Source organism: Dipteris shenzhenensis, chromosome 22 (genome assembly GCF_047967505.1).
Source record: "Dipteris shenzhenensis isolate YYH24624 ecotype China chromosome 22, Dip_SZ_1.0, whole genome shotgun sequence".
In the NCBI taxonomy this organism is placed as follows: Eukaryota; Viridiplantae; Streptophyta; class Polypodiopsida; order Gleicheniales; family Dipteridaceae; genus Dipteris; species Dipteris shenzhenensis.
Genome location: NC_141617.1, coordinates 53,141,171 through 53,165,418, shown reverse-complemented (window position 1 = coordinate 53,165,418; position 24,248 = coordinate 53,141,171). Strand labels below are relative to the sequence as shown.

Here is a 24,248-nt window from a genome sequence, read left to right as displayed (position 1 = left end):
TGGAGTTTATGGTTTTCAACCTTGTGAGTGACTATCATGAGATTGAAACTGCACTATGTTGTGTTTTTAGAGGATGAGTTTGGGAATGTTCCTGGATTCATCTAGGTATATGCTTCTGCCGTATTAGTGGACATGCAAATTTCACCTTGTGAAGTTTTCGTCCAAGTTGCGGCCTGCTGGTATTGTGATAATTCTTTCTATCTTAAATGGTGCGTTGCCCTACCAGCTAGATTTAGATTTAGATGCTTGTTGGGGAGAGACTAAAATGAAAATGTTTATAGACTTCACAAGCAGTTGTAGCTTGAATGAAGAGATTTTGGACTACCTTTTGATTAGCCTTCTCCTTTAGTGCTAGCCTTCATCATGGCTGAGTCTGCCCTTCACCTCCGGAGTCGACAGAAACTCAGTACGAAGACTTTGTATAAATGGATGCTCAAGTATGTGTGGGTGTATGGATTTGTATGTGTGAGAGCATATTTTTATACTATTGTCTACACCCACTGTTGGGCGCTGATGACGTCAGTGGGGATGTCATAGTAGCTAGTCCCTGCTATGCATGATGGAGTTTATGGTTTTCAACCTTGTGAGTGACTATCATGAGATTGAAATCGCGCTATGTTGTGTTTTTAGAGGATGAGTTTGGGAATGTTCCTGGATTCATCTAGGTATATGCTTCTGCCGTATTAGCGGACATGCAAATTTCACCTTGTGAGGTTTTTGTCCAAATTGCGGCCTGCTGGTATTGTGATAATTCTTTCTATCTTAAATGGTGCGTTGCCCTACTAGCTAGATTTAGATTTAGATGCTCGTTGGGGAGAGACTAAAATGAAAATGTTTATAGACTTCACAACCAGTTGTAGCTTGAATGAAGAGATTTTGGACTACCTTTTGATTAGCCTTCTCCTTTAGTGCTAGCCTTCATCATGGCTGAGTCTGCCCTTCACCTCCGGAGTGCCGACAGAAACTCAGTATGAAGACTTTGTATAAATGGATGCTCAAGTATGTGTGGGTGTGTGGATTTGTATGTGTGAGAGCATATTTTTATACTATGGTCTACACCCATTGTTGGGCGCTGATGACGTCAGTGGGGATGTCATAGTAGCTAGTCCCTGCTATGCATGATGGAGTTTATGGTTTTCAACCTTGTGAGTGACTATCATGAGATTGAAACTGCACTATGTTGTGGTTTTAGAGGATGAGTTTGGGAATGTTCCTGGATTCATCTAGGTATATAATTGTCTTTAGAGTTGTTACTAAACAAGATGTTAAGTAACTCCTCGTTCTGGCGGAAGTAAGAGGGGGCTGCCACATGGGCAGCACCTTACAGAAAATCAGAGCTTCAGAGGGTGCATCTAAGGAGCTGATGTGCAGGAGAGATGGTGGGTCATCGAGCCTTGGATCTGGCCTGGCACGAGGCGACGAAAGAGCAGCAGCAAAGAAGCGATGGTGGAGGGCCTGGCAACAGCAGATGGCAAGGGAAGGGAAGGGCTGCAGTGGGCAGCACCGGCATCAGGTGGCGTCTCAATTTTATAACGAGTATTTCTCACTAGGATGATCTCTGTCGAGGAGCAACTCACAGACCCATATTTATATGGATCTGGATCATCACAGTTTGCTACTTTCCCCTAGAGACCTCACATTTTGCCAAGGAGCTTTGGGAGAAGGGTGAGACATCCCCATATATAGTCCTATACCCAAACATCATTCATTCCTTGAGCCATGGGGAAGCTCTCTTTTTTTGGAGACTTTAATGTTAGGACTGCAGACTTCAATGTTAGGACTGTAGACCAGAGGTATCGATAATTGACTTTCAGCATTACTTGATCATATTGCCTGACATTGATCTAGATGAGTTAGGTTTTTCTGGAGTTTTTGCAGGCAGACAAGACTTGGGTCACCTGATACATGCACACTTTCATGGCCCTTTATAGGGCAAAGGGGCTGGCTGGTCGGCCAGCCTGGTCAGCCACAAGGCCCAGCACACAGCCCCAAAATAGGGGGGCTTGGAAGGGAGTCACACAAAACAAGGGGGTTTGGCCCCCACATAAATGCAGAGGGCGCACAGCCCAAGAAGAGCTGCCCACAGCCCAATAGGACTTGGTGGGGGCGGTTTTGGGACAGACTGAGTCAGCCAGGAGGCCTGTTCCAGTCGGTCATTTCAGAAGGCCTTTTGGCCTATAAAAGGAGAGGCTAGGAGCCTCATAACACATCCAGCACACCAGCAATTGTGGGAGCAGCAGGAGCAGCAGTGCACACATCTTCAGGTCTACTTCCAGGAGGCAGAAGAGTGCAATAGAGGCTGGAGACTGAGCTCTACTAGGGCTGGGACTTGGCTGTCTTATAGGGCAGCAAGAAGCAGAGATCTCTGGACGGAGAAGTCTACATATGCTCGAGGTGTCAGCACGCGGGCTGTGGACGGAAATATATATTTTTGGTAGCTTCTATATCTGGCTGGATTATTGTCTATTGATGAGTCTGCACATCTATTTGATGCACATAAGTTTAAGAAGTTTGTGATTCCACTCCCCACACACACTGTGTGAGCTTCTAGGCTATTCTATCTGTCTTCTGCTGTGCGTACCCTCTGTTGGTCGATTTCTAACATTTTCTAGCCTCCATTTCTTCATGTGGTATTTGACTTGCATCCATCTTCCCAATCTGAGAGAGAGAGAGAGAGAGAGAGAGAGAGAGAGAGACGTCCATAGGAGGCCTCACAGGCTTATGGGACAAAGTGCAAAGTAGCCCAAAAGGGAAATTCCATACAAGCCTTAGTGGGCTGGAGCAAAGGGCGCTAAGACCCTCGCTTAGTAGAATGCTGAAATAAAGAGCTTAATAGCTCAAGCAAAATCAAGTCCAAAACATATATCCAATGCTATTTGAGGGGGGGGGGGGGAGAGAGAGAGAGAGAGAGAGATTAACATCTTTAGGAGACCTCGCGGGTCTATGGTACAAGATACAAGATATACAAGAGAGAGAGATTAATGTCCGCGGATGGCCTCATGGGACAAAGTGTGGAAAACACCAAAAAGGGAAAAAACTCATACAAGCCACAAAGGACTGGTGCAAAGGGCATGTTTAGGCCCTTGCTGAGTGCTATACTGAAATAAATAGGTCAGTAGCTCAAGCAAAATCAAATGCAAAACATGTCGTATGATATGATATGATATGATATCATGTCATGTCATATCATGTTCTATCTAAAGTAGTAAGGGAGCTTTGAATTGGGACTAGAACTCAGAAACTGAAAGTTGGCATTGTGGTGGCTCGTCTATGAGCAGCGAAAATGTCTCAGATCTGCGTGTGTCTGGCTGTCTTACGCTATGATGGCGGAGGGGGACGAGGTCTCCTCGATCTCTGAACCCACTGAGCTATGGTCAGAGTGACCCCTTGTCTCAGGTGGTCTCCTTCGAGGAAAGCTGTGATAGGTCGGACCTCAATCCAGTGTGTTCTAGTTGCTCTCCGTGTCACGGGTAGCCTTTGCAATCCTCTCTCGGCAATCCATATTGCCCGCCGCATATCAGCTAGCTCCTCCTTCTCCACCCTATAGTGTCCTGGATGCATAGAAATCTGTGACATGCCGCTGTCTTCTATCTTGTGGTCTATAGGCCAATGCAAACTTGGTCATGGAAGTGGATCAGTCGTGAGTGTGGGCTGAAGCCGCTCCCCTCTTAGTAGAGGCAATGGTATCATCCCCTGATCTCATAATAGATTGGGCAGGTACATAGAAAATGCTCCTCTGTCTCACCCACTCCTAGTGTGCATAGCATACAGATCCGCTGCTCTCTGGGTATGCCTATTGCTCTCCTTGTCTTGATCCTCAACAGATGAGATGAAACACGCATCTCTACAATGGCAATCCTCAGTGCATGCTGGACTCCTCCGTCCTTGAGATACTGAGGTCTGATGATGAATCCCTTCTCCGATACTCTCAGGAATTGGTCGTGGTAGAACTGGGACTTGGTGGGGAGCTCCTGGTCACCCCTTCCCAGTTCGAGATGTATGGAGCTGTAGAAGATCTAACTGTATGATACGGTCGATCTCGTCTCATGGAATCGACTCAGGGGGTGCGTCCATACTGTACTGAAAAGGGGGGAGCCTGTCCATTTGAATACCATGCTTGGTAAACCATGTGGATATCCGTGCATACCATGTGTCTGCTCCACTCTCTGCTGGTCGTCTGGACGACTCCAGGGCCAGTCTTGGTAATCTCCATCGAGGTAAGTCCTAGACTCTGTGGATGAATGTCACTCTCTGAAAGGTGGCATCAACCTGGAGAGGAGTCATGGCGAACTCTGTCTGTACTATCTCATTTGGAACTGAGGGCTTACTCCGAATCATCCTAGACCCCATAATCACTTGTAGGCGCTCAAATTTCCTACACTCGGTCTTCGGTAGGTAACATCCCTAGAGGGGTGCTGCATACATGGCCGTCAGTCATACTAGTGTCTCGAAGAGCCGGCTCTTCATTGGTGGGTCCTAGAAGTGTGTCTGCAATCACTGTCTCTCTGGTGGGGCCAAAGCACTCCGCCCTTGTGTGAGTCGTGCCTGGGCTGCATGGGCCATCGTGAAAAGGGGTCCCGTGAAGACTTGTCCCAGATATGTGTACGACTGCACTATCTCCACTGGCTCACGACAATAAGTGAAGCTGAGTCGATGAGTCATTGCATGTGAGGTGTTAAAGACCATAACCTTGGTCTTGACTGCCAAGTCTCTCTTTCTCTGCAGAACACCTCTAAGGCCTCGAGATGTCTCTGCAGCCCTTCCGGTGAAGATGATATGAGGACTGTGTCATCAACCTATAGCAACATTTGTATCATGAGGTCAACCAATAGTGATCCCTTGCCTCCTAGGCGGTCTATGAATGATGTAATCTCATTGATGTAAAGTCCGAAGAGGGTCGGTGAAGCTGGACAACCTGCTTCACTCCAATCGTGCTTTCAACCTAATTCGATAAACCACTTGGAGCATGTACTCTGCCTTTGACTGACTCATATAAGCCACCGCACCCCAAATTAGCATCTCTGGGATCTGCATCTTTTGTAGTCTCCTGATCATGTGGGATCGTGGGATAGTGTGAAAGCCTTCCGAAAGTCTACAAAACATGTGTAGAATTTCTGGTGACCTCGCCTCCTCGATGATAGCTCTCAGAGTAAATATGTGATCTAAGGTAGAGTGTTGCCTCTGAAATCCTGCTTGTCCTAGTGATCGCTGCCCCCGAGCCTCTGTATGATTGCTGAGCTCCCTCTTTAGAACCGATCCATAGATCTTGGCCAAAGTATGACCAATCATAAGGGTGCGGTAGTTCCCAGTCTCCATAGGGTCCCTGACTTTGTGTATTGTTACAATAGTGGTGGTGCTCTAGGCGAGTGGGAAACTGTGACAAACAGCTTGGTTGAACATGTGTGCTAGGACCAGAGTTAAAACCTCATGTCCATGCTCAAAGTGCTCAGTCCGTAGGCCGTCATGATCCTATGCTTTCCGATTGTGTAGTCGACGGAGTGCATCCTGCACATTCTGTGCGGTAAACAAGTGACAAGTGGTGGGCTTGGGCATAGAGGACATGTCCGGTGGTGTTCACATCTGTGCATCATAGAGGAAATGTGCATACGTGTGCTAGACACGTGGGTCAGTGATGGGGATAGGTGGCTTCCCCTCCAATAGAAAACCCCATCTAGTGGTCAAGTCTCCTCCTAGAAAAGATCTATCAATCTCATCCATCTTGTGTGTAAGAAGGTCTCGCCTCTTGCAGCATGTCAGTCGTCGAAAGATTCTCTGTGCCTCAGATGATGTCAGATGTCCTAAGGCTTGCTCCTGTATGAGGTGGGCTCTCGCCTCTCTGCACTTAGTATTAAACCAGGGGTTTTGAGGTATCTTGCCATCTCAGACTCTCGTGGATCGGGTCGTGGGAAAGGATCTAGTGGCAGCATCCTATACCACTCAGATAAGGGTGTAAGAGGCGCGTGCGAGGTCTATATCATCATTGAGTAGGGTTGAGAGCTCGTTGGCTAAGTGACTCACGTACATTGGGTCGAGGGCACGGTCAAGGTGGACATGGACAGGTGCAGGCGCGAGGAGGGCTCTCCTTGTGGGTGGCATAGTAGCAGAGATATGGAAGGTCAGGTGTGAGTGGTTGGCTCTGTGAGAGAGATTAGGGTAAAGTACATCAAGAGAAGAAGCTCATACAAGCCTTTGTGGGCTGAAGCGAAGGGCGTGCTAGGGCCCTCGCTGAGTGCTGTGCAAAACTAAAGGGCTCAAAAGCTCAAACTCAAAACTCAAAAGTTGAAATCTGAAACTCAGAATCCGAAACCTGGTGCCATGGTGGCTCTGCGATGGGCTGCAAACATATCCCTTGTCTGTCACTGTGGTAGAGGACGTGGTCTCCTTGACCTGTGTATTGGATGGGCTATGTCAAGAGTGACACCTTGTCTCTAGCGGTCTCCTCTAAGGAGAGCTGAGATAGACTGAATCTCAATTGTGCATGCTCTGGTCACTCTCCGGGTTGTGTGTGGTCTCTGCATTTGTGGCTCGACGTTGCTGCGTTGTCTCTTCACATTGACTCATATTGCCCTCATGTCAGCAGCTAGCTCCTCCTGCTCGACCCCACTATGCCTTGGAGCTGACTCAAACGCATAGAAATCCGTGACACGTCATTGTGCTTGGTCACCCTTTGCTGCTGTCTAATCAGTCTCAATAGTGTCTCTGTGTAGTTGGATCTCAATCAAATAGAACCCAATGTAGACCTGGTCGTGGAAGTGGATCAATCGTGAGAGTGGGCCAAAGCCATGCCCCTCCTGAAAGAGGCACTGATATCACCCCCGGTTGTGGAAGAAGCCTGATTGTATTAGTTGAACTATCTTTATTAAAGCAGTTATGTTAATGCTTGGAACGTATGGAACTTAATTTTGTTGAGATGGACAAATTTTGGGGATGGAAATATCTCGTGCAGGACACAATACTCTTCATTTGTTTAGCATCCTCTAATTTTCTTCTTTAGAGTCCTTGGGACTCTATTGCAATTTGAACTTAGGTCAGCTTTGCCATTGTTTTGATATCCATAATTCAATGTGTATTGGTCAATGTATATTTCTTATTAGCTTGCGAGGAGCTGATGATTCTTTGATCTTTATGTTTGATGGTCATCATGCAAGAAGCCTTTAGTTTGTATACATGTCTGATTCCAAAGTGCTATGAGTCAGCTTGCATTGTGTATTCGTGTTGAATATGAGCAAACATTAGATGCAAACTCTAGGCCCTACTAAAGAGAGTGTCTTCCTCTATTCCAATGACACGATGTCCTTGTTCTTCACAGTAGTATTGATTCTTTGTGCTAAACCATGTGTCTTTAACTGATTAACTGATCAACATAGTGAAGATTCGATCTCATTTTCTTTATTTGGTTTCCCTTCATAGAAATATTCTAGGAAACATGTATTGTTGACAATTCAATCAAGGGTCCATAACTGTGGACCATTTTCTTAGTAGAAAGCCAGAAGATGTTTGACTTTTGCGATTACGAGTACTATTTACCAATACCTAAATAGAGTCACGTCATGTGTTAATTTATTTACCTAAATAGAGTCACGACAGATGTTAATCTGAGTAAATTATTACTTAGCTGGATGTTGGACCTCTAGTTAACATCCTTGGCCAGAAAATTTGTTCTTAGATTTTTGAAATTGCGATCCTCAAGTAAACTACAATGAATTGAGATTCCTTCTGGACTGTTATCTCATTGGAATTTCTGGTATGCCAGACTCGTAATGCTTTATCAGGTACATACTCAGCACCACAAAGGTCGGCAAGCTCAACTGCTCTTCTTGTTGGTGATCCAAAGATGGGTCGTGACAAAGGGGGGAACTATGTTCTTCCTCGTGATGATGTTCTCAAGTTGCAAGAGCGTTTGCACAATCAGGAGCTTGCGGCTGGTATCTGGTGGTGTCGACGGAAGGTTGGGCATGTTCATTATCATGAGTCATCATCTGAAGCCGAGGTTCATGCTAAGATCTTTCTACTTGAGGAAGCCTTAGATACTGAATGGGTTTACATGTGGGATAAGTTCGGCGGCCATCTGTTGTTGCTACTTGGTCTTGCAGCAAAGGCAGAAAAAGTCCAGGTGAGAAGATTCTTGACATTGTTTCCTTCGCACTTTCTACTTATGTTTTGCTAAACTCACAATTAAGGTGTTTCAGTACTGAAATCTTATGTATCTTTTGATAGGACGAGGTTCGTCTGCGTCTCTTCCTGGACAGCAAAGGTTTTTCCGATTTAAGTGAGAGGAGGATGAAAAAATGGCAGCCTGAGGATTATCGGGAATTTGAGTTGATGCAGGAGAGGTATGTCTGTCTCTCTCTCTCTCTCTCACACACACACACGCGCACACACACACACACACACATAGTTCCTTGTGATTCTCGTCCTTCCTTTGCCTCTCTCTCTCTCTCTCTCTCTCTCTCTCTCTCTCTCTCTCACTCACTCACTCACACACACAAAAGCACACTTTTTACACACACACACGCACACGCACGCACGCGGGGCACATGCGTACGCTTTCCGTCTTTCTATTTCTTTCTTTCTTTCTATCTATCTATCTCGTAGATGCTCACACATACTGACATTCATGTTCACACTCATGCTGTCTCTGTCTCTCTATTGGAGCTCAATTGTAGACACAAATACACAAAGCTACGTGTTTTGTAGACATAGTACAAACATGACTGGGTGTATGTGGTAGCTGGCTTATTATAAAAATGCCATCTTTTTGTTGTTTGATACAATGTCTATTTCAATGTTATGCAGTTTCATACGAGAAAAAGAGATGGAGGATGAAGCAATGCTACAAAGACGAGAAGAGGAAGGTAGAGGTAGAGAAAGAAGAAAAAAGCTATTGGAAAGAGAAGAACGAAGGCGCAGAGAATTGGAGGCCACTGTACTTTCTTCACTTCCAAATGCCGGAAGTAAGGAAGCAGCTGCTGTTGCTGCAGCAGCTCGTGTTGTTGCTGGTGATGTGTTTATTGATGAGGGAAGAGCTGGAGAACAAGTCTCCAGCATCGCTCAGCGAGTTCTCTCACGGCAAAGGGCAGAGAGGGCGCATCAGGTTCACATGTCTTGCCTTTAATGAGTTAGTTTACGTGTTTCTTGTTTTCATAAAACCAAATCTGGGTCCTGATGATATTTGGCTTTATGAGGACCCACATTGTAGATGCAGTTGAAAAATGCTGGAATTCCATCACGTATGTGCTCTTTTTTTTAAAGATTTTGTATTTCTGTGTCTTGGCAGAATTGTAACGTGTGCATATTCCACTGCTTCTACTCTTACGTGTTGTTCCACTCATAAGCAAGCTTGCCTGATAAACTTGCTTTATATGTGCTATTTATAATTAGGTCTTTCTGATGACATTTCGCTCTTAACCCAACCAGTATATCACAAAATAATCTTAGCTCTCTTTCTTTTTTGGGGGGGCGTTTTGGTGCAGACTGGTGTAGACGGAGCATTCTGCATTATAGATGCAGAACCTCAAAGTGAGGGAAGATCTTGTGGGGTTATCGACATGTCTGTTTGTGGCAGCCCAAGAGTTACCTTCTCAGCAGCAGTGCTAGTGGAAGTTGGATCTGGGCCTGTCTGCCTACTCGGCACTGAGACACACGGTCACTTTTGCTTGGAGATTTTGGTCACTGGTGCAGACTTGGCTTTTGATGGTGGACAAGTTAATTTACGCCTGGTTATGAAGGGTGATACACAGACCACAATTACTAGGTGCTGGAACATTGGCACCCATAATCTTGCAGACGGAAGGTTAGTCCTTGCTGGCCTAAAATTGAATTGCACTGGTGCTAGTTTTAAGATTCATGTGTGTGCATGGCTGTGGACGCGATTGCACAGCAGAGAATACATGTTCTTAAGTTTCTTTGTGGATTGGCTAGGGTATGCAGTTGGTTGCTATTGGGTGGCTGTGTGTATAGGGGGCTTAATGGATGTTTAATGCACAGTGCATACGGTTGGTATGGTCTATGAATGAAAGCTGACAGAAACGATTGTATGTATTTTGGAGCTTGGGTTGGTCGGATTTTTAAGGGCATCTGTGGGGTATCTAGTCTATGCCGGAGTTTGTGAATTGGTGGTTCTGTAATGATCTCATGTGGGCCTCGTTTGTGCTTTCAAAACAGATAATGTTTGGTGATGATTATGATGTAGAATGCTGTAAATGTCTTGAATTTTCTTGTGATGCTGATAACCTGGTATCTGCATCTTATGCTACAGATGGCATACTGTTGCTGTGACTATAGATGCAGAGGCAGGAGAAGCCCTCACCTACTTGGATGGAAAGCTGGATGAGCTGCAAAATGGGATGTCCATCCCAGGGCAGGGGGGTGTATGGCAAGAAGGGACAGAGGTTTGGGTAGGAGCAAAGCCCCCGATGGACTTAGATGCATTTGGAAGATCTGACAGTGAAGGAGGAGAACCAAGGATGCAGATCATGGATGTATTTGTTTGGGGAAGATTATTATCTGGGGATGAAATAAAAATGGTGCATAATAGTACTCGTGTCGATGAAGATCGTGTGGAAGAGCTTTTGGAGGATGATTGGCACTGTGAAGAGTCACCTTCAAGGGTATGTGATGACTAAGGAAGGCAATAATTTTTTTGGTTTCATGTGACAATTTTGCTAATATAACATGTGGCTCCATTGTCCATGCTTTTGAGATGTTCTTGTAGGAGGAAGAATCAGGTAGTGATCCTCAAGACATGGACCTGTATGTGCGTGAAGAAGCACTTTGGGAGGAACAATTCCCAAGTGGAAGGAAGCGGAAGGCTGAAAGGGAGGTCGCAATTGAAATGGACCAAGTGAGTCGGAATCTCAGACGACCTAAAGTGGAAACAAATGAAGAAGTGATCCATCGGATGCAGCTCGTGGAGCTGGCAGTAAAGGAGGACCTCGCATGTAGAGGGGAATCCCATTTTACTGACCAAGATTTTCCACCATCGCGTCAGTCTTTGTTTGTTGATGCAGAGCAACCATCTATAAAGCTTCAGGTAACAAGGGGTTCCCAAAGTTTTGTCTAATTAATAGACGTTTCTCTTTCTGAAATTGATACCCACTAAAACATGGTTTGTAAAGCTGTCTTCAAATGGCAAGAATTTCCATGCATAGAGCTGCTCATTTGGCATGTGCAGCAGTTGATGGGGAAAGTGTTTCTATCTCAAAGACATGATTTTGGGTTGATATATTATGCCAATAGTGCATACATGATTCTACATATGATTGGCTACTATGCGACGACTCCTAATTGTCCTAACCTACCACCCCAAGATAGAGCTAATATAAACCCGCCGAGGAGCTGAAATTCAAGGTTCAAACCAGAAACCTTGATATAACATAGCACTAAGATGCATCTTGAGGGTATGGTTACTATCCCAGGGGGCTTATAATAGTCCATTCATGCTTAGGCCTCCGTGTAGCTATAGTTAGGTACAAGCTAACGTAGCTAGCTTGGGACATTATATAAATATTTGATCCAAGAACTTTGATGCTCTCATGGTTAAAAACAGGAATTTTCTCTTAGCCTACTCATAGCCTCTCAAATGACATCATCATGAGCTTTATTGTTCCGTCGATTAAATTTTTGTGGTAAACAAGTACAATTAGTTCGTTGAGCAAGACTAAAGGTGACTCGATTTGAAACACCTTAATAAGCTCGCTTGGTAAGTCCTCATTAAGCTTTCTTCAAGGAATAATTCATCGTTTAATCTCTCTCTTTCTGAAAATACTGTTAATTTCAATACCAACCCCAGGCAATGGAAGGGAGCCATTGAGAAGATACTTAACATAGTGAATATCCCATGCATCGGAGTGTTATTCTCTTTTCATCTGTGAATATACGTGTCTACAGCATTGCCATGATGTCATTATGATAAATTAAACGGAAAGTCTTCTGGCCTCTACCATTAGCAAGTCCTACGACTCTTGTACAGAGGGGCGAGATGCAAATGAGACTCAAGGGGGTGCGGATGCTGACTTGGGGAGGTAACACGAGTGAATTTCAAGGAGGTGAGTGCGGAGAGTGCCTCTTTCAATTTAATTTTGTCACATGAAACAATGGATGAATTTTCTCTCTTGGTTGAAGTGAATTTTACCGAATATGCAATCCCCGATAAGGTAATGTATCAAGAAGATGCTTTGTATTGTTTTCTAGTTCTTTTTTGGCACCTTTAAGGATACTCACATGTAAAATGTAGGGCATCTCAAGAAAGTTATCAACTTCTTGCATGCTCATAATATGAATTTTTTTGAGTGACTTTGACTTTTGAGGTCTAGTTTGGGAATAGTCCATCATTTCACGTGTTTGGAAGCCAAAGCTCTACAAATTGAGAATCAACAAGGTTATGTACTTGAACTTCCTGAGTCACCTTGTTCCAAGAATGCATGCCTCATTTGGGCAATCCTTTACGCATGACCAACATTCAATGCAGTGATGATCTTTCTTCCTTTTGAAGGCTGAGTGGCCATTTTTTAAGGCCAACCTTATTCTTTATTGCTTGGGTTCGAGATCATTGGTAATAAGATCAAGTTGCCATGCTTCTTGAATCCTTAATTTATGGCATTGGGTAGACATCTGAGCTCCAACCCCAAATATATCGTCATATAAATATGGAGAGGAATGACTCAACACTGTACGAAAAGACCTTTATACTCTTCTTTAAGAATCTAAGCTTTGACCACCAATCTTCAATTTATGGAGTCGAGAATGATAGTTCACTGGGTTGATATGGGCAACAATTCCTTAAGAACCTTTGAGACTTTTACCAAGAAGTACGTTTGGAGCAAATCTGTCCTCCATGTAGAATCTTTCTTTAAATGCTCTTGATTAACTTAGCCTTGGAAAATTTGTGCAAACCTATCTATTAAGTTAGTGCACTGCTCTTTACCATTGAAGTACTTTGGAAGAAAAGTCATATGCATGGGTGGAACAAGCCAAATAGCTCTGACCAGCAGGGCTCAGGGAGACGGTGGATCTGAGGACCAAAGTGGGAGACGCAACAGACTGGCCAGTAGGTTGAGGCATAGATTAGACTCGGGGACCTTCTCTCCATGCTTTCCAGATCCGGAACACAGCCGATGGGAGTGCATTTTTCAGCTTTTTGATTACACCTTTCAGCTGAGATGTACAGAAAAGAGTCGAGCTAGTAGGGTGACGAATGTAAGAGATTTGTGGTTGGTGCTGGTTGGCATCATGTAATGTAGAAGCATAGTTCTTCCAAAAGGTGAAGTCTTGGGTGGGCACGGTGATTCCCTCTCTAAGCGTTTCATCCAGGTTTCCTTGGAGCTACTATTGTATAGGATACTGAGGAGCTCATGCTTGTGCTTGACGACAAACTGTCAATTTTTGCGTAGCACTAAGTGTTGGTACTCCTATCCTGTTGGTTCCTTACGTGGGTGCCCTTGGTTGGTCTCAAACTACGAGGGTTGCCTAAGCACGTTGCACTCGTCATTGAGCCAACCATTTTCAGGACCCTTGGCTTCCCGGTGGATGTGACTATGAAGGGAAAAGACTGCTGAACTTCCTGTGGGTAGAGTGAGCGAGGAGCTAGGATCTGGCATCGACGGTGGGCTGACTGTATATATCCTTTAGGAGAGTGGCGAGGCTGCTATCATATATGTGGTCCAAGGAATGATCAAAGTCCATATTGGTAATAGTGGAAGAGGCGGGCGTATGTGGGATGGACTGGGGTATCTTTACATAGAAGGAGCTGTGAGAGTGGGCAGCCTCTGCCATGAGTAGGTGGACAGTGATATTGGAGATCTTTGGCGTGAAATCAGGAGACCCAATGACATAATCAACGATGCTAGGGTCACCCTCGTGGGGACTGCATGTGTGTATCTTTTTGATTTGGGCCATCTCTGCAGGGCGTTGTATATGATAAGCTCATGGACCATACCCATAGCGTGCAACGACAGCCTGCTTATGTATATTCTCGAAAGCAGAGCCAAAATGTTGCGTGATGTCTACTTATGGGAGCTGAATGGCATCTCCCAAGATGTCTAGGATTGCTGCCTGCATGGTGCGTGTTTGGGCATTGAAGTGTTAAAGCAGCAAGAGCTCTCCTTGCTGCCCATATCTCTTAGTGTTCTTATAGGATGGCGGGTAAGTGGCCGTGTGTACGGCCCTTGTGGAGATCGTGGCATATTCAGATGTCTCAGGAGGAAAGTAAGCACACTGCAATGTACACATCTCTGGTGGAAGGTCTGCGAAGCCGCAGGCATATGTGTCTGGCGTGTCTGTCTATGCTAGGACAGTGACATGGGGCTGCAGATGCAGAATCGCCACCCCTGTTGACCCCCGTAATCACTCGTGTGTGCATGCCTCCTTGTGATGCACTGAAAGCCAACTCTAACTGTGTTCAATACGCAATCCCTTTGCTGGGCTCTGACGTGTCTCTGTGTAGACGATCAGGTCCAGTCCATGTAATGTCTTCTCAAGGTTGCCTGGTGCTGAATGTGTGTGTCTGTGTGTGTGTGTAGGTGTTACTGAAGCCTCCCGCAGCAGCTGCACACCCAAATGAAGCCTGCTGTTGCACCATGCATCAGAGGTGCTGAAAATGCCTCCCGCCCAGTGGTAAATGTTAAAGGTGAAGCCAAGGCCCAAAATGCAGGCCATGCCTTCCAAGGTGACAGATAAAACATCGGATAAGCCTTGTTCTTCAGATTGGCAATCCCCCAGAAAGTTTTTTAAGTCGAGGACAATGGCTAATAGGAATTGGACGGAAAATGCAACATCCTCTAAAGAGAATGTAGCTGTGAATGGGTTTGGTGTTGGTAAACTTTGGTTCGCAGTGGCTTGTGCAGATCCGTTGTGTGTACCTTTGGTGACAGCAGTGTCTTATGATAATTCCACTTTTCCCCCTTCTTCACCTCGCCCTATGCTAGATGATGACTTAGGGAATGCGTATCGGGAATCTGCTGGTCTGCCACCATTGGCGCGGCCATGCAGGAATAATTTGTTGATGTGTCATGTACTGGTTTATTTATATGTACATATCGATCAAATGCCTTACATATAATTTTCAGGGCCTCTGTAATATAATTAAATGGAGGCTGCTTTTTATATTACCGCTCATAGATTCCATGTTGTTTTTTTGCAAGTACATAATAAGCATTGCTTCGCGGGCCGTGAAGGCTTCATTGCAGGTTTTTGTATCTTTTATGCTGGCCCGACTTCTTTTTCAGGGGTTGCCATGCTGGTCCATAATGATTTACAGGTCAGATGCATTATCAATGGAGACAATTATGATTTTGCTTCCATCTATGCGTCTTCCACATCTGTAATTCGTGCTGAAATGTGCCATCGCTTGGCTTAATATCCTTGGAGCGATCATGCATTTATATGTGGAGATTTTAATATGTCCCCTGGCAATGAAGATAGCAGTACACATCGTTCGCATATGTTGGCAAGAGAAAGGCATGCCTGGGCACTCGGGGTTGATACTTTGTAGGCCTGTGATTTATGGCAACATCTCTAGCCTGATGATATTGGATATGCTTTCTATCACAATGCATTCACTCAGTATTGGTCACACTTGGATAGATGGTACATGGTGCATGGAGCCTAGTTTGATGGTTCTACTTGTGCCATGCATTTGGATTATATCTTGTGCCTATCTGATCATTTTCTAGTCTCTATGACTTTATATTTTGGTCTACCTGTACATGATGTGCAGTTTCCATGCAAAAGACTTTTACTGGTCAATAACTCTTATTTGAGGCATCATGCCTTTTAGATTATAGTTGAGGCTCTCATTCATCAACTGGTTTTGCATGCTTTGATTGATGGGGAATAGGAACGGGACTGTCTCTCCATGGGAATGCAGGATCTCATTAAAGCTTATGGTCAATGCTATCTTCGGGATTTGCACCACAAAGTAGCAGAGGTAAAAGCCCTGGTTCAACGCTTCACTTCTATAGTGCAGCCGGGCCGATTGTCCATAGAGGATCGATCTACTTTTAGGGATGCCTTTCTTTACTTGTCTGACAATGATCATCGCAAGGTAAGAAAACGAGAGCTTCGCTATGTGCAGAAAGCTATGCAAGACACCTGTTGTTCTTGCAAGGCCTTTTTCAAGAGTCTTCATACCTCTCGTCGCATGCATTCTTTGCATTGTGTTTTGTGCCAACATGGAACATGGACAATGAATAGGTGGCAGCTTGATGATGAGGTGCATAAATACTTTTCTGATATGTTTGCAGTCCCGCCTCCTCCCTTGCCTGTGGAGGTTGATGCCCAAAGGGTTTTTCTGCACAATGTTTGATCGATACTCTCTTGGGAGTTAGGAGGATGCACACAAGTTGGAATTTCCTTTTACAGATTTAGAATTGAAGGCGGCACTTTCCAAGTTCTGATGCTCTAAATCTCTCGGTTGGGATGGATTGACTGTTATATTTTTTGCTGAGTTTTGGGATCAACTAAGCTTGATCAACTAAGCCCTTCACCTCCGGAGTGCCGACAGAAACTCAGTACGAAGACTTTGTATAAATGTATGCTCAAGTATGTGTGGGTGTGTGGATTTGTATGTGTGAGAGCATATTTTTATACTATGGTCTACACCCATTGTTGGGCGCTGATGACGTCAGTGGGGATGTCATAGTAGCTAGTCCCTGCTAGTCCCTGCTATGCATGATGGAGTTTATGGTTTTCAACCTTGTGAGTGACTATCATGAGATTGAAACTACACTATGTTGTTTTTAGAGGATGAGTTTGGGAATGTTCCTGGATTCATCTAGGTATATCAACTAAGCTCGATTCTTTTGTTCATGATTAACAGGACTTGGCTTTCCACTTGCTTGCCTTGATCTTAGAAAAAGGGCTTGCTGCGTTTGGTTCCAAAAAGGCCCCTCTATCAATGTTTATCTGATTGGCGTCCAATTACATTGATGCCTCTTTGTCCAAGTTGATTTCTAAAATGCTGGTTTTACATATGTTGCACTTCTTGTACATGGGATTGCACCCTGCTCAGTATGGTTTTGTCCTTCGCAGGCAGATTATGGACAATATTGCAAATGCTTATATTGGCATAGAATATGTCAAATACACTCAACTGGATGTCCTCATCATGCAGGTTGACATTGAAAAAGCATTTGATACTGTTAGATGGGATTTTATTGCAGCAATTATGCGAGAGTTGGGTTGTGGGCCAAAATTGGAAAATGTGGTTTACTGGTTATATGAGGAGGGGCACAACAAGTTACCAAGCATCTGATGCCCTCTCATCCTCTTGGTCGCCTTTGTTTCTCAGCAGGATTTGCATGGCATTGAGTTTGAGGGAGGCCCACCTTTTGCAGCCAGGCTTATGTAGACGATTCCTTTTTCTTTCTATGAAATTTTCAGGCTGATGGCAGGCGTATTATGCGTGTGGTTCATTTATTTGGCCTTGCAGCTAGCTTGAAATTCAATTTTAGTAAAGCAAAGCTTTTGCCTTGCCGCGAGTGTGATTGGCATAGTATCGAGTGGCATGGGCATGTGCTGTCTGAAAAAGATGGAATAGTGGAAGCTGGCCACTTGGCCTTTGCATGTTCACTACCGTATAGTTCAATCAATTTTGGTTTCAGTTTTATTTGCCCTTGATAATGTTTGCCAAAGAGGGCATCTCCTTTTTTATGTCCTATTATGGAGTTTTTGTGGCGGTCTTGCTTTTGTCGCAAAGCTCTTAGGCTGCTCTTGATGGTTGATGGATCATCCTTTCTCACCTCAAATGCATGGGGGATTGAATATCTTGAACATTCATTTGTACATCCTTTCTTTTAAGGGGAAAGTGATGCTGCACTTCATGCAAGGATATCAGCCATGGATTATCATGATGCAACATGTAATTTTTTACTTGTCTTCTATAGCTTTTGGGTATTGGCAGCACTCCCACTAGGGCTTTCTATTGGGTCGCATCCATGGCAAACTAAAAGGGTGCCGGTTTGTCTCTCGAATGCTTTTGGATTGGAAGCACATACTGTCCCATTTAAAATGGAATGGCAGGGATATTGTTGCAAGAAATTCTTTAAGCAATGAAAAACCTTCATTGCTCAAAGGTTTTCGCGCCTCCATTGGCTTTGCAGGAACCTCGCCCGCTCAATTTTCTTAGCTCTAAAGATTTCTCATGTGGGTGATGTGCTTGATGCAGATGGTATGGTAATATATTTTCCTATAGCTGTGTCAAACAGTATGCCTTAGGGGAGCATTATATGCCTCTCTGGTCTTTATTGGCACAAATGCTACTTGCATTTCAGCCAAAATTCCATCTTGAGATTATTGACCGCTCCTCTCAGTGGTGGTGCCAAAGATTGCATCACATTTGGGCTTATAAACTCCCCCCTAGGTAGAAGTTCTTCTTATGGACAGTTTTACTTTGTGTTCTCCCTACCCACAAGCATTAATAAATCAAACAGATTATATGTGATTCCCATCAAAGTACATTGCTTTTACTACAGCAACGGTTACAGGCTCGTTTCCCCAGTGCTTACTTTGGCAAGAATTTCTGGCTGTTTCGTTTTCATCCTGTGCAGCAAGAAAAAGATCTTCTGTTTTATGGGGTTGGTTATTGGGCACTATGGACCTTGTGGAAGGACAAAGATCGTCGGGTCTTTGGTGATCCCTCTCTTACTAGCTGATTGTCCCTTTCTTTGGGAATTTTTTTTGTAATACAGTGAGAAATGGATTTGACCCAAAGAAAAGTGTGTGGATAGATGCCATCTTTCAACTCCATTTTCTTATGTTTGTAGCTGGTTGTCCCCTCTCTTGGGGCTGCTTTTTGTAATATAATGCCATCTGGATTTCACCCCCCCAAAAAAAGTGCGTATGTGTGTTTGTTTAGAGAGAGAAAGAAAGAAAAGAAAGAAAGTTTATTAAAGTCTTCGGAAGACCGATGGGTCTATGAGACTATGAAAAAACCTGATACCAATCCAGCTAGAGCTGTGGAGCTACTAACTGAGCATCCACGCCCATACAGAAATAGAAAACTGTATCATACATAGTCACATCAAATAATAATAGTAATCATCTACAGCAAAACCATCCTCCACTACCGTCATAAGAGAGAATGAAGTGTGCTATAGGACAATGTGGCCCCTCCCCTCGTCAATAGTGAGGGAGTGATAGCATGAAATCAGATATGGAGTGTTGGTGACCCCCAGTGTGTGCCGCCCTACGCACTCTTGGTCACAGTTCTGCATTTGATAAGGGTGACGGTTACACTTGTCGGTCTGGCTCACTCTGAACACGGAGGGAATGTCCCCAAGTGTAATCTGTGCATCAACCTCTGTCTGAGCTATCGTGTCACTGGCTCTGGGTCACGATCATGTCTGAGACCTGTGGAACAGGCATCCGTGTGATCTGGCAAAAAGAAATCAGTGATCATACATTGAGATGAGTCCAACTGGGTCTGCTCCTCATGTCTTTGAGGTCGGAGTTGGTGCTCAAGATGCCTAACTGCCTCATGAATGAATGTGAGAGAGAGAGAGAGAGAGAGAGAGAGAGAGAGAGAGAGAGAGAGAGAGAGAGATGATATGGTTGTATATTAGTCCGTGTGAGACCCTTCAGGATCTATGGGACTGGTGGTCGCTATCAACTAATAGTGATCCCTTACATCTAGAGAGAGAAAATATTACAAACTTGTTATGTAGTGAGTACTTTGCTGGGCTAGCTTGTGTCATAGTCCCAGTATCTCGTTGCAGTGTTCCAAAATCTCTTTCAAGTAGCCTTCTAGCTTTCTCCAGCAGATTTTGTAGATTATCTCTGCTGTCACCATAACCTTCTGTGATGTGTGCTTAGGCTCTACATCTTGGGGGGGGAGAGAGAGAGAGAGAGAGAGAGAGAGAGAGAGACAGATCTCATCGTAGATCCTCTCATGCACCCTTAGATACATATGCATTTCTATTGGCAGTCCTTGCATACTTCCCTACATGATGCCTATCGTATAAGCGACATTTCTCTGCATCTCTTATAAGAGTTTTACCACCGCTTTTAGCTGCCCCCACTATGGGTGGTAGCGGTTGTACATTCATTTAATTAAATAAGTGGTGTGTGTGTGTGAGAGAGAGAGCGAGAGAGAGAGAGAGAGAGAGAGAGAGAGAGACCCCACCCCCACGCCCCCTCCCCCACGGCCTAATCGGGTCGTTGTGGATTAAATGTGAGAGAGAGAGAGAGAGAGAGAGAGAGAGAGAGAGAGAGAGAGCCCACCCCCACGCCCCCTCCCCCATGACCTAATTGGGTCGTTGTGGCTTGTTTAATCCTTATTGCTGAAAAGAGAGGAAAAGAAAAGATGCACTTTCTTTTAGTGTGTTGAGAGAACGGTAAGAACCCGTCATTAAAAGTATGTTTTATTTTTCTCCTCAGGTGGTCAAAGAATGGATGAGACCGAAGGATGTCTTAAGGGAAACTTGCATCAATTCTGAGCCTTGTCTTTTTGCAGGAATAGCAGATGCCTCTGATGTTTGCCAGGTGACTTGGCTGCTGCTTAGTGTTAACGTTAAATTTTTTTCCCCCAAAAAGATTACTTCATTAAGTATGAATGAAACCCGCTAAATGCTGCTTAGTGTTAACGTTACTGATTTGGCTATTTGGGGGTTCCTTTCTCTCTCACTAGAGGGTATTGGAAGGGTGCTGCATTTGTTGTATCATATTTTGAAGTGTCTGCATGGGGTCTACTAAATCTATGATAAGGGCTTCAACTCCCCCATTTACTCTCCGTCCTACCTCCCCCTTTTGATCCGTCTCCTCCCATCTCTTTTCTGGCGTCTTCCTCTCGATTCACTTACTCCCTTTTCTCCCCTCCCCTTTCACACTTCTCCTGTGCCCCCTCTCTTTTCTCACCTCTGTCCTTTGAGATTTCCTCTCTTTTCGCGCCCTCTCCTTTTCTCCCATCTCCCCCCTTTCATTTTAATTTCTAGGTGTATGTTATTCTCTTACAAGGTTTGGTGGCCTTGCCATTTTGTTGGAAAGGGATGGTGTTTCGAGGGGGTGGAGCCCCTTCCTTATTTGTGGTTGCAGTTGTAGTTGCTCTTTGCTGCGGTCATTATTAAGGCTGCGTTGCAGTAGCACTAGTTGTTTTCAGTTATGTGAATGTTTCATGTGCTTTCACAAAGTTCTTTGTTAAATGGAACGGGTTTTCATGCCAGAAGTCATACGAGTGCATACTAGGTTGCCACACATTTCTAAATTAGTAGATCTCCTGGTCAAACAGATCAGAATAAGAGACTATTAGCTGTAATCTTACCATTAAAAAGGGTAATCTAATTGATATATGCCACTGAGGTTTGGTTTTCAATATTTCCTGACATGATCATGTGTGGTTCGACGATTTGTGGACTGCTAAACACCCCTTTGCTTGTTTTGTTTTTTCTTTCTTTCTTTTTCGATTAGCTCTACTTTCTGAATCAGAAGTTCTTTATCACAGGGCCGGCTAGGAGATTGCTGGTTCCTTAGTGCAGTTGCAGTTTTAACAGAAGCGTCACGCATTTCTGAGGTTATCATCACACCAGAGTACAACGAGGAAGGGATTTACACTGTTCGTTTTTGTATTCAGGTTTGTTACAAATTGTGGTTTGATCTTAGTGAGTAATTTGAGAATGTCAGGTTGATGTCAGGTTGATTGTATCTCATAATCCATACATGTCAGGTCTATTGTATCTCATAATCCATACATGCTAGAGCTTTCATATAAATATATAAACATAATCCATACATGCTAGAGCTTTCATATAAATATATAAACATACTGCACGTTAGAAACATTAGCAAGCATTCAAAATGCCATGATCCAAGTCTATGGTGTTAATGCCAGCCCGATTCGGAAGGTGCCGATCCACACATTGCACGCGTGCGCACACACATGCATGTGTAAACACGTGAACACGCAAACACATATAGGTTTTGTCATCTTTAGTTAACACTTGAAGAGAACTTTGTTTTTCCATCCGGTAGCCTTCTTGATCCAATTACCCTGGTTAAATTTTCTTTGAATATATACTGTAATGGCATAAGTATTTGTCTGTTTGCCCCAATTCCAGAGATCCCCCTAGGCAGTGAGCTGGGTTTCTCTGGAACAGGCTGGTTTTTCTTTCAGCCTTTTACCGGTTTTTTCCATACTCAGCACCTTCGGGGCTGCTGTCTTGTATGAAAATCTTTCAAGCATTAATAGAAGGTTCCTTTCTTTGGGGAAAAAAAAAAGGTTTTTGTGTGTTTTGTGATCTGAAACTCATTCGGTGAGTGTTGGCTTGATCGGAGTCATAATCGTGCTTCTTATGGAACGGAGTCGTAATGAACTGGGTAAGCTATAGAGTGCCTCAAGTCTCCCAAAAAACGCCACTGGGTTGCTTGGCACAAGCTATTGTGCGGTAAAATGCTTCCTCTAGCTACCATCTATCGCCAGGCAATAAACTATGTTGCTGTCATTTTTATACTCTTAATATATTATAGTTCATCAAAGTGACTGATGAGCGGCTTGTGTCTCGTTAATTAGTTTGCCTTAGCAAGTCTGCCAAGGATAAAGAGGAGGGATTACAAACTGGAACTTAACTTTTGGATTTCAAGTGTTACAAATAGGCACAGGGGCTGGTTGCTTTAGTGAAACAAAATATTATGCACATTCCTATCGGGGTTATTGTTGAGAGGTTCACATCTTTCAGTGATAGGAGGTGGTGGTTGTAAGCATGGATCCCGCAAGTCTGTCTTCATCATCCATCCCAGTCGTGGGTAATTTTTCCCCGGCCATCCAAAATGACTTCATCTATGTCTATGCTGCTTTTTCCGCTGTCTTCTTCCTTCCCTACTGCCTTATCATCCAAAATGACTTCAACTCCATCCTTCTCTTTCCCAGCTGCTCTCCCATCCTCTTTACCCCCACATCTCCTATGTTCTCACCCTTAGCCTCTGTAACACCAAGGCCCTCCATGTATGCAGTACCATCAATGTACACGTCCTCTATGGCTACATCCGTGGTGAGTTCTCCATGTGGTCCTATGCAGGAGGTGTTGTCTCATCCTCTGTGGCACCCACCTTTATTACTGCTCCATTGGGAGGCCCTTCAACTCTTGCACCCGCTTCAGCCTCTAGGGTGGGGATGGCGGTTCTCAGTCTTGCAGAAAAAGTCATACTTCTTGAGTTACTCAACAAGATTCAAGTAATACTTAAACTTCGAAAAGTTTTTAGATTTCAAGTGTTAACAAAGAGGCACAGTAAGGCTGGTTGCTTTAGTGAAACAATTTTTTATGCACATTCCTATTGGGTTATTGTTGAGAGGTTCATATTCTTTAGTGACAGGAGGTAGTGGTAGTTAACATTGAGAATAATCAAACAGAGCTTGGTTATAACTTATGCACGTAAATTTTCTATGACCTTTGGCTTCTTGAAACTGCTTTAATTCTGAATGAGGCATGGGTATGCATGCTTTGTGAGTTCTATTAATACTACAATTTTTGATCATGTAGTAAAATTTTGTTTTCCATACATGATTGTTCTGCTCAAATAGTTGCATGTGCATGCTTCCAAAGCACAATTAGCATATCCCAGCATGTAGCACTTTTTTGACTGTTAAATAATGCATATTTTGTAGTTTAAAACCTTTGAGCACTTGATTCTCTATTGTATAAGTCCCCTTTGTAGATTTTGCAACCAACCTGCATGCAACAGGTGGTATACCCTGCCATGCAATAGGATGCTCACATGAATTTTAATGTTACAGCCTTTTCCCAGAGTGACATGCAAGAATCTCTTTAACTTCTTGCAGCTGTTGCAACCAGCCAGATAAAGTGTACATAAGGTAGGGTAGGTTGATGTCTTCAGTATATTGATTTCCGGCAGGGGAAAGAGATGAAAGTTTGGCAAGTATGGCGAACATTTTTGACTAGTAGAGGAGAGACGCTAGCTAGGGGATAGCATGAATTTGCTCTGTATTGAGGAAGGTAATGGTTGGGAGCATGGCCATAGAGAAGAGCTTGGCTTTGTGGGCTGGGGCTGCATGAGTACAGATTTCCTTAATCAATTCGGGGACTGTTTTTCTGACTCTTTACTAGGGGAACTTCCTGAAAAGCCCGAGGATCATGCAAAGATGTAGCGCTAGGTGGCAGCCCACCAAAACAAGCCACCATACAGGGTTAGTGCAGCTCGGCAGGAAGAAATCATGAGCCAGGTGAAGGATTTATGAGAAAAGGGGCTGATTCAACCCAGTTCATCTCCTTACTGTTCACTGGTTCTGTTAATCCAAAAGGATA

At 44.1% G+C, this 24,248-nt stretch overlaps 1 protein-coding gene across 1 annotated transcript in view; it reads left to right on the top strand.

Moving 5' to 3' along the window:
• Positions 1–24,248, top strand: part of DEK1 (calpain-type cysteine protease family) — an 86,086-nt gene that overhangs the window by 47,157 nt on the left and 14,681 nt on the right. Inside the window, exons 19-26 of the mRNA XM_087393623.1 lie at positions 7,754–8,113; positions 8,218–8,333; positions 8,797–9,094; positions 9,474–9,793; positions 10,259–10,610; positions 10,715–11,032; positions 20,374–20,478; positions 21,434–21,562. Of these exons, the coding sequence (XP_087249749.1) occupies positions 7,754–8,113; positions 8,218–8,333; positions 8,797–9,094; positions 9,474–9,793; positions 10,259–10,610; positions 10,715–11,032; positions 20,374–20,478; positions 21,434–21,562 (1,998 nt within the window). The remainder of the gene's footprint in view (positions 1–7,753; positions 8,114–8,217; positions 8,334–8,796; positions 9,095–9,473; positions 9,794–10,258; positions 10,611–10,714; positions 11,033–20,373; positions 20,479–21,433; positions 21,563–24,248) is intronic.